This window comes from Lithobates pipiens, unplaced genomic scaffold (genome assembly GCF_037356315.1).
Source record: "Lithobates pipiens isolate NorthernLeopardFrog02 unplaced genomic scaffold, aLitPip1_a1.2 Scaffold_19, whole genome shotgun sequence".
NCBI lineage: Eukaryota > Metazoa > Chordata > Amphibia > Anura > Ranidae > Lithobates > Lithobates pipiens.
The window spans coordinates 299,937,842-299,952,468 of record NW_027507764.1 but is presented as its reverse complement, the minus strand read 5'-3'; the positions used below and the strand labels follow the sequence as shown (position 1 = coordinate 299,952,468).

The window sequence follows — 14,627 nt, the reverse complement described above, 5'->3', positions numbered from 1 at the left end:
AAAAAAAAATTCCCCGTTTTCCCATATTCACTCATTATATCTTTACTGTATTTGTTTACCATATTACGTGACATAAAAAAAAAAACAAAAAAAAAAATATGTTCACATATACGCATACATACATACATCTATATACATATATGCACTTATATGTACTTATACATGTGGAAACCTCCTCCCTCCCCTCCCCCCATTTCATTACCCTTTTAATTTCGTGTATATAATTCCACAAAAAAAATAAAAATAAAAAAAGGAGAAAAAAAAATCAGTCTCCCCGCCCCCACCCCCCCTTCCCCTCCCTCTCCCTACCCAGTTCCTCAAGTTCTTATATTCTTGTTGCTGATTTTCTGTTTAATTTTGGCCAGTCTGGTAAGTCTATTAGTGGAAGACCAAGAATTTTTACAATGTTAATGTTTTTTGAAAATGTTTAGGTGTTTTAAATAGCCTTGCAGTAGGTAAATGCCTTTTTTTGCATGTGTGCGCTGTAATATATTTTGATATGTTGAATGTGGCTGCACCAGCTTTAATGCATCTTTTAGGGTGTGCACTCCAAATATCTTGTTTGTCGATAAAGGCTACGGAGCATGTGCAGCAAAGCCACATACGCCATGGCCGACAAACAAACTGCTGAGCCCAGCGGTGCTCTTGCGAGCGCACGTGCACCATGTCGAGCGACCGCGAAATGGCGCACTGTCGTGCGGCATCATACAGGTAAAAAGCAGCCAGACACAAGCAAAAAAGGTACACTTTGCAAACAGCTAAGCCAAAACTCCCCCCCGTATGGTCACCGCTCACAGGTGTCCAGCCTCTAGCTAGCTTGGCTGACTGTTACAATCACTGGGACAATCCACAATAATTAAAGGTGTTTCAATTACCCTTCCAGGCACAGAGCAGCTTAGAAACTAAGAGCCCAAACTTCACCCTTCATGGTGGGTTTCTGTCACTTGAGGATCTTCAAGGACTGGATACCCTTTTCATGTTTAGGGTCCACTCCATTGGACCTGTACAGGACCCTGCAGGAATGCCTTAGCACTGTAGTGTCCAGGATTCCACTTTGCAGGGTCCAGCGCCCAGAGGTCCCATTACAGGCAAAACCTTGCGGGATCTTGAGTCTTCTTTGCCTGTGTCAACCCTGTATGTTAAGGGTTATATAGGGGATCACTTCCTGTCTAAAAACCTTTGGTCTACCAGTGTCTATTCACCTGGAGATGAAGTATAACCCAGCAGTTAATGAATATTAGCCTAACTCTGTGTCAAATGATGTATGAAAAAGAAATTAGAAAATGTTTGTGAGCTTGCTGTGTGGAACTGTCCAACATTTTCACTCTACTTCCACTGTCCCATGTCCTGCAAAGTCTATGCCTCTGCAAATGTGTGCTCACACTTCAGTCATATGTAAATCACCCTTACATTTGCATATGAATAACCAAATGTATGATTTGCATATACAGTAAAAGCACTGGTGTTTGGATTTGCATTTGAATGAGCTTTACCTACTCATTCATATGAAACCCCCTGCGGCTCATTCATATAGGAAGCCAACGGCTGCTTCCCCTTCAGTTCCATTCACATTGCACAGCCAAGGGGAGGACATCCTGCTGTAGCAGCATCTCTCCATTGAGCTTAAGCGGTGGAAGGGGTTTGTACTGGTGGGAAGGATAAGATTTGCTCTGAATTGGGGATGCTGGAGCAGCTTAAGTCTTCACTGGAGTAGTATTGTCTGTAGTGGAGTCTGTACTGGAGGAGGAGGTCTGTACTGGGTGGGAGAGAGCGGGGTCAGTACTGGAGGGGGGAGGGGTCTATAGTCTGCATTGGATGGAGGAAAATGAACCGGTGGGGAGTGATAGGTTCGGCACTGTAGGGGCAGTCTGTACTGGTGTGGAAGGATGCGGTCTGTACCTTGGGGGGAGGGAAATCAGTATTGTTAAGGGAGGGGGAGAGACTGTACTGATGCGGAGGAAGGGGGATCTACACTGGATGAAGGCCCATACTTGAGGGGCTCAAGTCTGTACTGGAGAGGGTGTCTATACTGTATGGAGGGGGAAGTCTGTACTAAAAGGGGGGTCTGTACTTTTTGAGAGGGAGTGGGTTTGGTACTGGAGAAGGGGTCTGTACTGAACAGAGGAGTATGTACTGGTGGGGAAAGAGAGGTTCTGTACAGGAGGAGGGGGTCTGTACCCTGAGTAGGGGGGAATCTGTACTGCTGGGAAGGGAGATGTGATATGGCTTGGAGGGGAATATGTTCTGTGGGGGTGATCTGTACTGTGGGTCACTACTGGGAGAGGGCCTGTGTTGAGAGGGACTTAGAGCTTTGGTAGGAAGACTGTGAGATCTATATTGGGGAAGATATGAGCTTGGCGGGCAGGGAAGATTTGTACTGTAAGGAGGGGGCATTTTTTAGTTATACACTGGCTTGTGTATTATGTACCTCTGACCACTGCACTCTCTTATTTACTCCTGACACCTGTATGCTGTGTGTTATGCACTCCTGACCCTTATAGTCTGTGGATTACATACTTCAGACCCCTGCACGTTACACACTCCTGACCCCAGCTCCCTGTGGTTTCATACTCCTGGTACCTGCACACTGAGTGTTATTTATTCTGGAGCCTTGCAGTCCGTGCGCTATGCACTCCTGACCCCTGCACCCTGTGTGATACGCACAACTGAGCCCTTCAATATAGGTATTACGCACCTATGACCCTTGCACCCTGAGTATTATTATCACTCCTGAGCCCTGCATGTTGGTAGGCTAGAACAGTTGGGTTTTTAAAAATGAGTGTGCTCAGCAGAGATGAGCTCAAGGTTTAGACCACACTTTGGCTGTTTGGAGATTCAAACAAACTCCTGATTGGCATTCAAACATTTACCTGTTTGTCAGCAGCTGGATGCTACATATCATAGTGGTATTACTACTGCTATTATGCAAGACAACTTCCCGCTGTCAAATGTTGTTAAGGATGGGGAATCCCTAGCCATGTAAGGAGCAGAATCCCAGTGACATTTTTTGCTTATATATGGGTCATGTTCATTTATAATCAATGACATCGCCAGGAGACCCTGCACCCTCACAAACTGCATAAGAGGTGCTATCCATCACTGGACAACATGATTGACAACGAGTTTACAATGAGGGACATATTTTGGGGATTCTATTTTTTTAACAAAGAACTTGTTAGTGGCCCACACAATGTCCTGAATTTCTGTCAGGCTATATATCTGTGCAGGCTGTGGAAGTTAGTTCTGGGCTCCCTGTCATTCATCCATGTGAACTTGTATAAATGGACTGATTATTGACTTTTACTAGATATATGTTACGATTTTGTTAAAACAAGGCGATATTTGCAATGGTTTCTGTTTTCTTTTTGTATTGTTACTATGGACACCGAATTCCACTGGTGATCACTATGGCTGCATTATCTTATTGCCCAGTGGCTTCCCTGGGAAATGAATTTCCCTAGGAAATTGTGGCTTTTGAATAATGTTTTTTTCTACTGAAGTTCAGGTTACACACACAACATATCAGGCCTGGAGCTCTCCAATCATTCCAAGCATGAGCTTTGCTGATTGCAGAGTTAATGGTCTCATTCAGGAGGCAGTATGTTGGACTCCTGAAGAGAGACCACTACTTCTACATAGAGAGCAAGGGTCCTTCACTACAGCTTCTGCCAGGAGACAGACTTTGCTACTCAGGCTGTAGCTGTTTTCCAAAGAAAACCAAGACTTTGCATGCCTTTTGTTTTGATGCACTTGGAACTTATTAGCTGGTTTAAACTGAAAATTGAATTAGGCTTTAAAATCTGGAAATCCAAAATCATTATATAGCATAGCAGGGGGTTGGTAACCCATCGATTTATGATCTACCCATTAATAACAGCCAGGTGATGGGTAGATCATGTTTCCTGCCAACACCTGATCTAAACTCCTCCTGCGGTGCTGATCCCCACCCCTTTCTCCCAAGGCCATCCCAGGCACATGTGTGTGATATCACAGGGGATGGATTAGTGGATCCACACAACAGAAGAGCAAGTAGTAATATGTAGCCTGCACTTCCCTGTTCTACATGTGAGGGAAGTTTCTGCCCTACTTTGACCGCTGTACACACAAATCTCTACCCTGAGCTGAGCCCATCCACTGCTCTACTGCCTACCGACTGTCTACAGCCCTACTGACATCGTCCACTGCTCTGACAACATCCACTGCCTTGACACCATCCACTGCCCTAATGACACAATTCACTGCCCTAATGACACAATTCACTGCCCTAATGACACAATTCACTGCTCTACTGAAACTGTCCACTGCCAGATGGAGACACTGTCCTCTGCACTGCTGACCCCTATAATCTGCCCTACAAACTGCAAACCTCTGAACACTGCCTTACATACTACTGACCTCTGTACTCTGCAAATTAGCCTGCAGTAGCACATTTTCTGCCTTCATGATGGACTCATGGGGGTGACCAACTAAACTCCAAACATGAAAAATTGTGAATAAAAGTGAATGCTAAGATTAAGTTTATATTTTTACAGTGATGTTTGTTTTATTATATTTTTATACTTTTTTTTTTATGCCATTGTAACTATTTAATGGAAGCTTGCTAGTTAATTCCCTTTTGTAAAATATAATAATATATAAAAAAGGTGCCAAACCCTGGGGACCTTTGTTCTCTTCCATGTTGTTCAGGTAGATCTCCACCTTTCAAAGCGTGCCTACCCCTATAGTATAGTATCCTTTTCAAGATAACATTTTCCCAATCCAATTCATATTAAATACAACATTTTATTGACAAGCATTTATTTTACAATGAAGCCAACCTTTCAACATACATAATTTCCATTGAACTATAAAGATTTGGTTCCCGACACTTCCCACTGGGTGGTATTATGTTTAACTTCATATTAAAATTTTCATACAAAAATAAAGCACTCACATTTACCTATTTACAAGCACTTTGACTGTGCTATTAAAAGGTATCAAGTAAAGAAAACATCTGTAGACCAAGTGCTACCAAAATAGTTTAAGTATCTTCATAATAAGGCAGTTTATAAATACTGATTACCATTCTATTAGCTAAGTCATCTCTTAATTTAAAATACAGCAGATAGATGATGTACAGTATACTGGCTATAAAGAAAACTTAATACAACATGGTAGGGTTGGAACTTTAACGTTACTGACATTTAAACTGTTGAGAAACATACAAATAACTAAACAAATAAACTGTACACACAATTGCACATCATCATTCCCTTTCTTCTGAAACTCAGAATAAAAATAGAATTTAAGACTCAAATATTCACAAAAAGGCAAAATACTAAATTCCAAGCAAAATGCTTGCTGTTTCACGAAAATGTCCCTGGAGAAGGCTGCCTGCAGCACTCCAATACTTTCTCTTGAGGAAAACAGGTGGGCACACTTCTCATTTTTGGCCACTAAGAGTGAATTCAGACTGAAGGCACGTCACTTTGTATTAAAGGCAGGTTGTTTTTTTCTAAGGCAATTGTCAATGTGAAGAAGTACAGCTTTGGGGATCTTGCTGGCAGTTTAAACGCTTTAGGCACTGAATCATCTTGGCATTGCTTGGTGAAGAGATGAGAACTTTTCCAGCTAATAATATTTAAAGCACCATTTGCTTATGTGAGACTCAGACAGTGTTGACAGCTGATATGCAAGAATCATCTTCACCTAGAACTTTCTTGACTGTGGCTGCTCTCAGATCGTGTAGTGCTGAACCTCTTCTTTACTATCATGCTGATGTAGGCTTTCATAAGCTTTGCGATATCAACCACCTGTATAAAGGGGGAAAAAAGCTTGTTTAATACATACTAAATGTCTTTTTTAACAACAATAAACAGAAAAGCTCTGAGAATGCCAGTTCCAATTAATGGGGTTTAGGGTGTATGCACACAGATGTTTTCAAAAGCAAAGGAGCTCTGGCATTTTCCCATGTCCAGGGAGCCACAAGTGGCATGTACAGCTGGCAACAGAAATGCATGGCTCTACTTGTTGTACTTGTGTTCAGGTGGCATCAGTGGCACTTGTTTTCACGTGTACAAGTGCATACAGCCATACACTTCTATGGCTGGCTATATGCACCACCTGCAGTTCTCCAGGAGCTATAAAACACTGGGAGTTTAATGTTAAGCCTCCCTTGCACCTGCAATTGTCCATGTGCATGTACCCTTTGGGTCCTTTCACACGGGGCGGATCAGTGATGATCCGCCCATGGATATCCGCGCTTGCACAGCGGGGATCACCGGAGCGATCTCCGCTGAGCAGGCAGGGGACAGGTCCATTTCTGCACACTGCGCAGGGATGGACCCGTCACAGCGCTGCTCTCCCCTATGGGAGATCGGGTGATGACGGACCGCAGCTTTTTCCTCCGTCACACTTTTTCAGATCGGAGCAGCTCAGATGTCAGCGGACATGTCACAGCTGACATCCGATGCTTCATAGAGCTCTATGGAGCATCCGTTAAGGTCCGCCTGAAAAGCTGACAGGCAGACCTGAACGGATCGTCCGTGTGAAAGGACCCTTATAGTGAGAGGATTGTTTATCAATGTATAAACCCTACAAGCACAGAAAAAAATACAGTGGTGTGAAAAAGTGTTTGCCCCCTTCCTCATTTCCTGTTCCTTTGCATGTTTGTCACACTTAAGTGTTTCGGAACATCAAACCAATTTAAACAATAGTCAAGGACAACACAAGTAAACACAAAATGCATTTTGTAAATGAAGGTGTTTATTATTAAAGGTGAAAAAAAATCCAAACCATCATGGCCCTGTGTGAAAAAGTGATTGCCCCCTAAACCTAATAACTGGTTGGGCCACCCTTAGCAGCAACAACTGCAACCAAGCGTTTGCGATAACGTGCAATGAGGCTTTTACAGCGTCCTGGAGGAATTTTGGCCCACTCATCTTTGCAGAATTGTCCTAATTCAGTTACATTAGAGGGTTTTCGAGCATGAACGGCCTTTTTAAGGTCATACCACAACATCTCAATAGGATTCAGGTCAGGACTTTGGCTAGGCCACTCCAAAGTCTTCATTTTGTTTTTCTTCAGCCATTCGGTGGTGGACTTGCTGGTGTGTTTAGGATCATTGTCCTGCTGCAGAACCCAAGTTCGTTTCAGCTTGAGTACACAAACAGATGGTCGGACATTCTCCTTCAGGATCTCTTGGTAGACAGCAGAATTCATAGTTCCTTTTATCACGGCAAGTCTTCCAGGTCCTGAAGCAGCAAAACAGCCCCAGACCATCACACTACCACCACCATATTTTACGGTTGGTATAATGTTCTTTTTATGAAATGCAGTGTTCCTTCTACGCCAGATATACTTGGACACACACCTTCCAAAGAGTTCCACTTTTGTCTCATCGGTCCACAGAATGTTGTCCCAAAAGTCTTGGGGATCATCAAGATGTGTTGTGGAGAAATTGAGACGAGCTTTGATGTTCTTTTTGCTCAGCAGTGGTTTGCAGGCCATTTTTGCCCAGTCTTTTCCTGATGGCGGAGGCATGAACGCTGACCTTAACTGAGGCAAGTGAGGCCTGCAGTTCCTTGGACGTTGTTGTGGGGTCTTTTGTGACCTCTTGGATGAGTCGTCGCTGCGCTTTTGGGGTAATTTTGGGCGGCCGGCCACTCCTGGAAAGGTTCACCACTGTTCCATGTCTTCGCCATTTGTGGATAATGGCTCTCACTGTGGTTCGCTGGATTCCCAAAGCTTTGGAAATGGCTTTATAACCCTTTCCAGACTGATAGATCTCAATTACTTTCTTTCTCAATTGTTCCTGAATTTCTTTGGGTCTCGGCATGATGTGTAGCTTTTAAGGATCTTCTGGTGGACCTTACTGTGTCAAGCAGCTCCTATTTAAGTGATGCCTTGATTGTGAACAGGTGTGGCAATAATCAGGCCTGGGTGTGGCTAGAGAAATTGAACTCAGGTGTGGAGAACCACAGTTATAGTATGTTTTAACAAGGGGGGCAATCACTTTTTCACACAGGGCCATGATGGTTTGGATTTTTTTTCACCTTTAATAATAAACACCTTCATTTACCAATTGCATTTTGTGTTTACTTGTGTTGTCCTTGACTATTGTTTAAATTGGTTTGATGTTCCGAAACACTTAAGTGTGACAAACATGCAAAGGAACAGGAAATGAGGAAGGGGGCAAACACTTTTTCACACCACTGTACCTGTTGACTTGCCAGAAATGAACTCATCTCCTAGATTTCTGTTGTGCCTTTTCCAGACTGAAATTGCAACATAAGTGGTCCAAACTAGGGTTGCACTGATAACACTTTTTTAAGACTGAGTACAAGTACAGGTACTTTTTTCAAGTACTCGCCGACACCTATTACTGATACTTTTTTTATGTAATTTTTTTTTTACAATACTTTCTTCTTTTGGGGGGGCGGTGTTGGTTGGACAGTGTCAGTGTTTTTTTTATTTTATTCTTTAATATTTTTACGACATAACCTTTAAAAGTTCCCTGACATCTATCTTTTGAGACATGCAAAGGGACTGAGGACACAGATTCCCCATCCCATTCTCTGCAACCTCAGCTGCACTGAAGATTAATGAACAGAGACAGAGGCTCCTGTTCATTCATAAACTGGAACATCGTAACACAGTTTACTCTGCTCAGTTATGAATTGTTCAGTCAGAAAAGGAAGGAGCCGGTAAATTATATATTTACATGCTCCTTCCTCCACTCTCCATCCTGACAGATCTGGGATGAGGGGTGGACTGGAGCAGCACAAGGAGGACTCGAGGAGCTGGAGGAGGACCCAGAGGAGGATCCAGGGAGCCGAGAGAGGACACAGGGAACAGTCGGGGGTGATCAGTACGGCGGTGGGGGCAGTTATAAGCACCAATCTCCTTGTATAGCTTTCAATAAAGCAGCTGACAGCCGCAGGAGGGAGAGGAGGAGGAGAAGCAGCTGTCATCTACTTTATTGAAAGCTATACAGGGAGATTTGATTCTTATAACTGCCCCCACTGCTGCACCAATCATCTGTGAAGCTGCCCAGCACTCCCTGCTATGCTAAGGACGTCAGGCCCAGTACAACAGGGCCAGCTGTACAGACCTATCAGCGGGCCTGCTGGTAGGTTTCGAATTGAGCATCGGAGCATTTGCACGAGTACAAGTATTCATGCAAATGCTCAGTATGGGTACTGATACTGATACTAGTATTGGTGCAACCCTAGTCTTAACCCTACCCAGTCGTCTCTTGGTAAACTAAAGAATCCCTCCCAGCATCAATAGATATTTTTTTTGCACATATTGCACTGATATAATAAAATGCTTACAATGGTATATTTAAAAGATCAAAAGGCAGCATACATGAGAAGTTCATATAACTGAATGTATGTATTAAAATACATAAATTATTGTTAGGATTCAACATTAAATAAATCTTTAACAGGTCTAGATAATACCAGTTGAGCATATACAGTTGGGCACATAAGTTTACATACCCTGGCAGAATTTATGATTTCTTGGCCATTTTTCAGAGAATATGAATGATAACACAAAAACATTCCTTTTACTTATGGTTAGTGTTTGGCTGAAGACATTTATTATCAATCAACTGTGTTTATTCTTTTAAATCATAATGACAACAGAAACTACCCAAATGATACTGATCAAAAGTTTACATACCCTGGTGATTTTAGCCTGATAACATGCACACAAGTTGACACAAAGGGGTTTGAAAAGCTATTAAAGGTAACCATCCTCACCTGTGATCTGTTTGCTTGTAATTAGTGTGTGTATGTGTATAAAAGGTCAGTAAATTTCTGGACTCCTGACAGACCCTTGCATCTTTCATCCAGTGCTGCACTGACGTTTCTGGATTCTCAGTCATGGGGAAGCAAAAGAATTTTCAAAGGATCTGCGGGAAAAGGTAACTGGAAAGGGATATAAGGAACTGAGAATGCCAATCAGCAGTGTTCAAACTCTATACAAGAAGTGGAAAATTAGGGGTTCTGTTGAAACCAAACCACAGTCAGGTAGACCAACTAAAATTTCAGCCACAACTGCCAGGAAAATTGGTCGGGATGCAAAGAAAAACCCACAAATAACTTCAGGTGAAATACAGGACTCTCCGAAAACATGTGGTGTGGCTGTTTCAAGATGCACAATAAGGAGGCACTTGAAGAAAGATGGGCTGCATGGTTGAGTCGCCAGAAGAAAGCCATTACTATGCAAATGCCACAAAGTATCCCGCTTACAATACGCCAAAAAGCACAGAGACTTGATCCACCTCCTTAATGCCGCTAAAATATGTATCCCACAAAAATGGAAATGCTCAGATTTCTCTTTGATTGGTCAGTGGATAGCTGTGGTAAATTAAATTAACTTGATGGAACACTTGAAGGCCACGTTAAACCACAAGGAGGAACAATTCAATAAAACCTGGGTTACTGGCATGATTTCCGGTCCTCTCAAGATTATAACACCTTTCCCCTTAGTAGAGCAACTGTAACTGGGCATATGTCCCTAACCATTTGCTTTCACAACCAACCCCCCCCCCCCCGGGCGATATTAGTGTTTTATACTGTTGCATCTTAATTCAGTCTAATGTAGGTCAGTTGGTGCCATGTTGACATCAACCGATTCGCTATGTTCCTATTGGATGTTGCTACTTTCTTATTGGTTTGTGTATCAGCCTATTCTTACTGTACAACATTTTGATGCTGGATTTGCTCTGCCCTGTCTGATGTACCTAATACAACTTTAAATGATAAAAAAAAAGCACAGAGACAAGCCTCAAACCTTCTGCCACAAAGTCATTTGGAGTGATGAGACCAAAATTGAGCTTTTTGTCCACAACCATAAACACTACATTTGGAGAGGAGTCAACAAGGCCTATGATGGAAGGTACACAATTCCTACTGTGATGTTTTGGGGGTGTGTGAGCTACAAAGGCATAGGAAATGTGGTCAAAATTGATGGCAAGATGAATTCTGTATGTTATTAAAAAATACTGGAGGAATATTTGCATTTATCAGCCAAGAAGCTGCACATGGGACGTACTTGGACATTCCAACATGACAATGATCCAAAACACAAGGCCAAGTTGACCTGTTATTGGCTACAGCAGAATAAAGTGAAGATTCTGGAGTGGCCATCATAGTCTCCTGACCTCAATATCATTGAGCCACTCTGGGGAGATCTCAAGCATGCAGTTCATGCAAGACAGCCCAAGAATTTATAGGAACTGGAGGCTTTTTGCCAAGAGGAAAGGGCAGCTTTACCATCTGAGAAGATAAATAGCTTCATCCACAAATACCACAAAAGACTTCAAGTTGTCATTAATGTTAAAGGGGGCAATACACGGTATTAAGAACTGGGGTATGTAAACCTTTTATCAGCCATGCAGCCCATCTTTCTTCAAGTGCCTCCTTATTGTGCATCTTGAAACAGCCATACCACATGTTTTCAGTGAGTCCTGTATTTCACCTGAAGTTATTTGTGGGTTTTTCTTTGCATCCCAAACTATTTTCCTGGCTGTCGTGGCTGAAATTTTAGTTGGTCTACCTGACCGTGGTTTGGTTTCAACAAAACCTCCCATTTTCCACTTCTTGATTAGAGTTTGAACACTGCTGACTGGCATTCTCAATTCCTTGGATATCTATCTTTTTATATCCCTTTCCAGTTTTATACAGTTCGACTACCTTTTCCCGCAGATCCTTTGACAAAGCGTTTGCTTTCCCCATGACTGAGAATCCAGAAACGTCAGCAGCACTGGATGAAAGATGCAAGGGTCTGTCAGTAGTCCAGAAATTCATTGACCTTTTATACACACACTAATTACAAGCAAACAGATCACAGATGAAGATGGTTACCTTTAATAGCTATTCAAACCCCTTTGTGTCAACTTGTGTGCATGTTATCAGGCTAAAATCACCAGGGTATGTAAACTTTTGATCAGTGTCATTTGGGTAGTTTCTGTTGTTATTATGATTTAAAAGGAGTAAATACAGTTGATTGATAATAAATGGCTTCAGCCAAACACTAACCATGAGTGAAAGAAAAGTTCTTGAGTTATCATTCATATTCTCTGAAAAATGGGCAAGAAATCATACATTCTGCCAGGGTATGTAAACTTATGAGCACAGCTGTAATTAAAATAAGCATCATTCGAGATTACGCTTAGTGCAACACATACTGTACATCAAAACAATCACAAGAATTAGAGACATTGACAGCTTATCTGCTAGGTTCACACTAGCCCGCAGGGTGAAATACAGAGTTTTGTAAAGCAGGCAGCTGGCAGTTTCAGCCCCACATCATACCGCTAACCTTTTCTTTTTTTTTTACTTTAGTTAACATAGTCACATAGTGACACTGAATTTGTGTCCCCCCACAGTAGTGGGGTGCATCGCACTGTAGTGTGATGACATATGGTTCCATCCAGTGCTGCACACCACACCAGCGTTGTGGTGTGAATGGGGCACAGTACCTTAGTGGTGACCTGCATTTATGCAGTGTGCAAAACTGTAGGTCACCACACAGTGTGGATGAGCCCTAAATCTTGACTTTTCATGTAAAGTTTTGCTTGACTCCCCACTCCCGTTTTCCCTTTAGTCCTCAATTTCAGATGCAACTTGAGTCACGCATAACTGCATGACAATGGAAATCATATTGTTTTCTATGGTGCCTAATCCCATCAATACAACTTAGCAAGACACAATTTTGGAAAAGGTTCCTGTACTACTTTGGTGTGATTCCAGCATGATCTTGGCCCCATAGAACATGCAAGCTAACTCATAATAGCACCAAAGTTGCACTACAAAATTGCACTGAAAGCCAGATTGAAATTGGATCACCGCAGGGTGAACCTAGCCCTAATGTGTTTTAAAGTGGTTCTAAAGGCTCAAGGTTTTTTACCTTCATGCATTCTACTCAGCTACGACTAAGGCTATTGCTGAAACCCGTGAGTGCCATTGTTTTACTGTCACTCTGATGTACCAATAAACGGCACTTCAAAGATTACAGTTTTGCCGGCTCTTCTTGCTATTTGTCATGCATTCTACTTACCTGAGCACCAACACGATCCAGTAATGTGCACGAAAGCCTCAGCTCTCTGGGGACTCTCCCTCCTTATTGGCTGAGACAGCAGTGGGTTCTGTCAATCACAGTCAGTGAGCCAATGAGGAGAGACAGGGGGCAGGGCCAAGCCGCAGTTCTATGTGTAAATAGACACACAGAGCAGTGGCTCGGGAGTGAGTCTGCTTGGGTGCACCCATTGCAGGCTGCTTGCTCTGGGGGCCCTCAGCAGGAGGAAGGGGCCAGGGGCACCGGCAAGGGACCCAAAAAGAGGAAGATTGGGAGTGCTTTAGGAAAAGACTGTGCAAAAAACTGCACAGAGTAGACAAGTATGACATGTTTGTTATTTAAAAAAATAAATAATTGCCTTTAATATCACTTTAAAGTTTGCATGGGTTTAACATTCGTAACTAGCATTTACTTCACCAACCATAATCTTTTTCTAGCTCATTACTGCAATGTGTTCGCCTTTTCCATTATTCTATCTGATGCCAGTGTGTAGGCACATTTCACCTATAAACTTACCGCACTGGTTTCAAATAGAAGTTCCCTTTCGTCAACAACAATCTTGTAGGTGTTGGAAAGTGGAGCACCAAACGAAAGGATATGTTCATAATGAAACACTTCCAAAGGTCTCCCCTCTCCTCTTTTGTAGACAGAAACAGCCTCAACACTGATACCCAGCCACAGCTCTTGTGGGAACCCTCCTTCTTTGCACTGAAATATATTAAAAAAGCACATTAAAAATGTTAAGGCGGTACCTAGGATAAAAAGAATATATGACAAAAAAAGGAAGTTATACTTTATAAACAGACTAAAATCAATGTATCAGGCTAACTGCTACAGAGAAAAGTACTTATGCTATATTATAGAATTAACTTTTTGCATATAACATAACAACCAGTATATGATGGCAAATATGGTTATTCTGCTGTCTAGGGGAATGTTACAATAATTTAAATAATTATATGATCTGCATTCAATTCTAAGAAAACCCATTCTGTAATAGAATGCTCCTACCTCAACTTCGAATAAAGTTGATCCATAGCCAGGCCATTCTTTTATCAGAGCCATATACTTAGTAATGCACTGTTCAGGATTCAGTCCTTGTAGCTTTTTCCATTTGTCAGTAATATTGGCTTTGGTTGACAGGACCTCTTCTTTCAACCACATGTCCAGCATTTGTTCCTCTTCTACCTTCTGTTTACTCACAGAGCCACTTCGGAAGCTTCTTCTTAATGTTCCTTCTAAGAAACTAGACCTCTTCCTCTCAGTCCTTTCAAATGTTGTAGAGGCTTTGGTGGATTGAGTTACACGGGCCCTTAGTCTATGCACTGGGTAAAAGTCTTCCATCTCTGGCACATTAGCGTGTAGACTGTAGTCTCCCTGCGAATACTGTAACCTTAAGGCTGCCAAGGCTTGCAGAGTATCCTCAGGTGCTGGGTAATGACCTTGAATAACAGCTTCATGTGCCTAAAGATAAAAGGTCTAGGTCAGCAAACTACTGTGCATAAATTAAACCGAATTTTCATGTAAATGATTTAATCATAAATTAGGCCAATGTCACA

The 14,627-nt window shown here is 42.3% G+C and overlaps 1 protein-coding gene across 1 annotated transcript in view; it reads right to left on the bottom strand.

Annotated features, from left to right (window-relative positions):
• Positions 1–4,762: 4,762 nt before the first annotated feature.
• MYO10 (myosin X) overlaps positions 4,763–14,627 on the bottom strand; it is a 311,116-nt gene continuing 301,251 nt past the window's right edge. The window contains exons 39-41 of the mRNA XM_077492017.1: positions 14,080–14,532; positions 13,585–13,776; positions 4,763–5,792 (exon numbers count right to left, since the gene is read on the bottom strand). Coding sequence (XP_077348143.1) covers positions 5,685–5,792; positions 13,585–13,776; positions 14,080–14,532 — 753 coding nt within the window. The 3' untranslated portion in view covers positions 4,763–5,684. The remainder of the gene's footprint in view (positions 5,793–13,584; positions 13,777–14,079; positions 14,533–14,627) is intronic.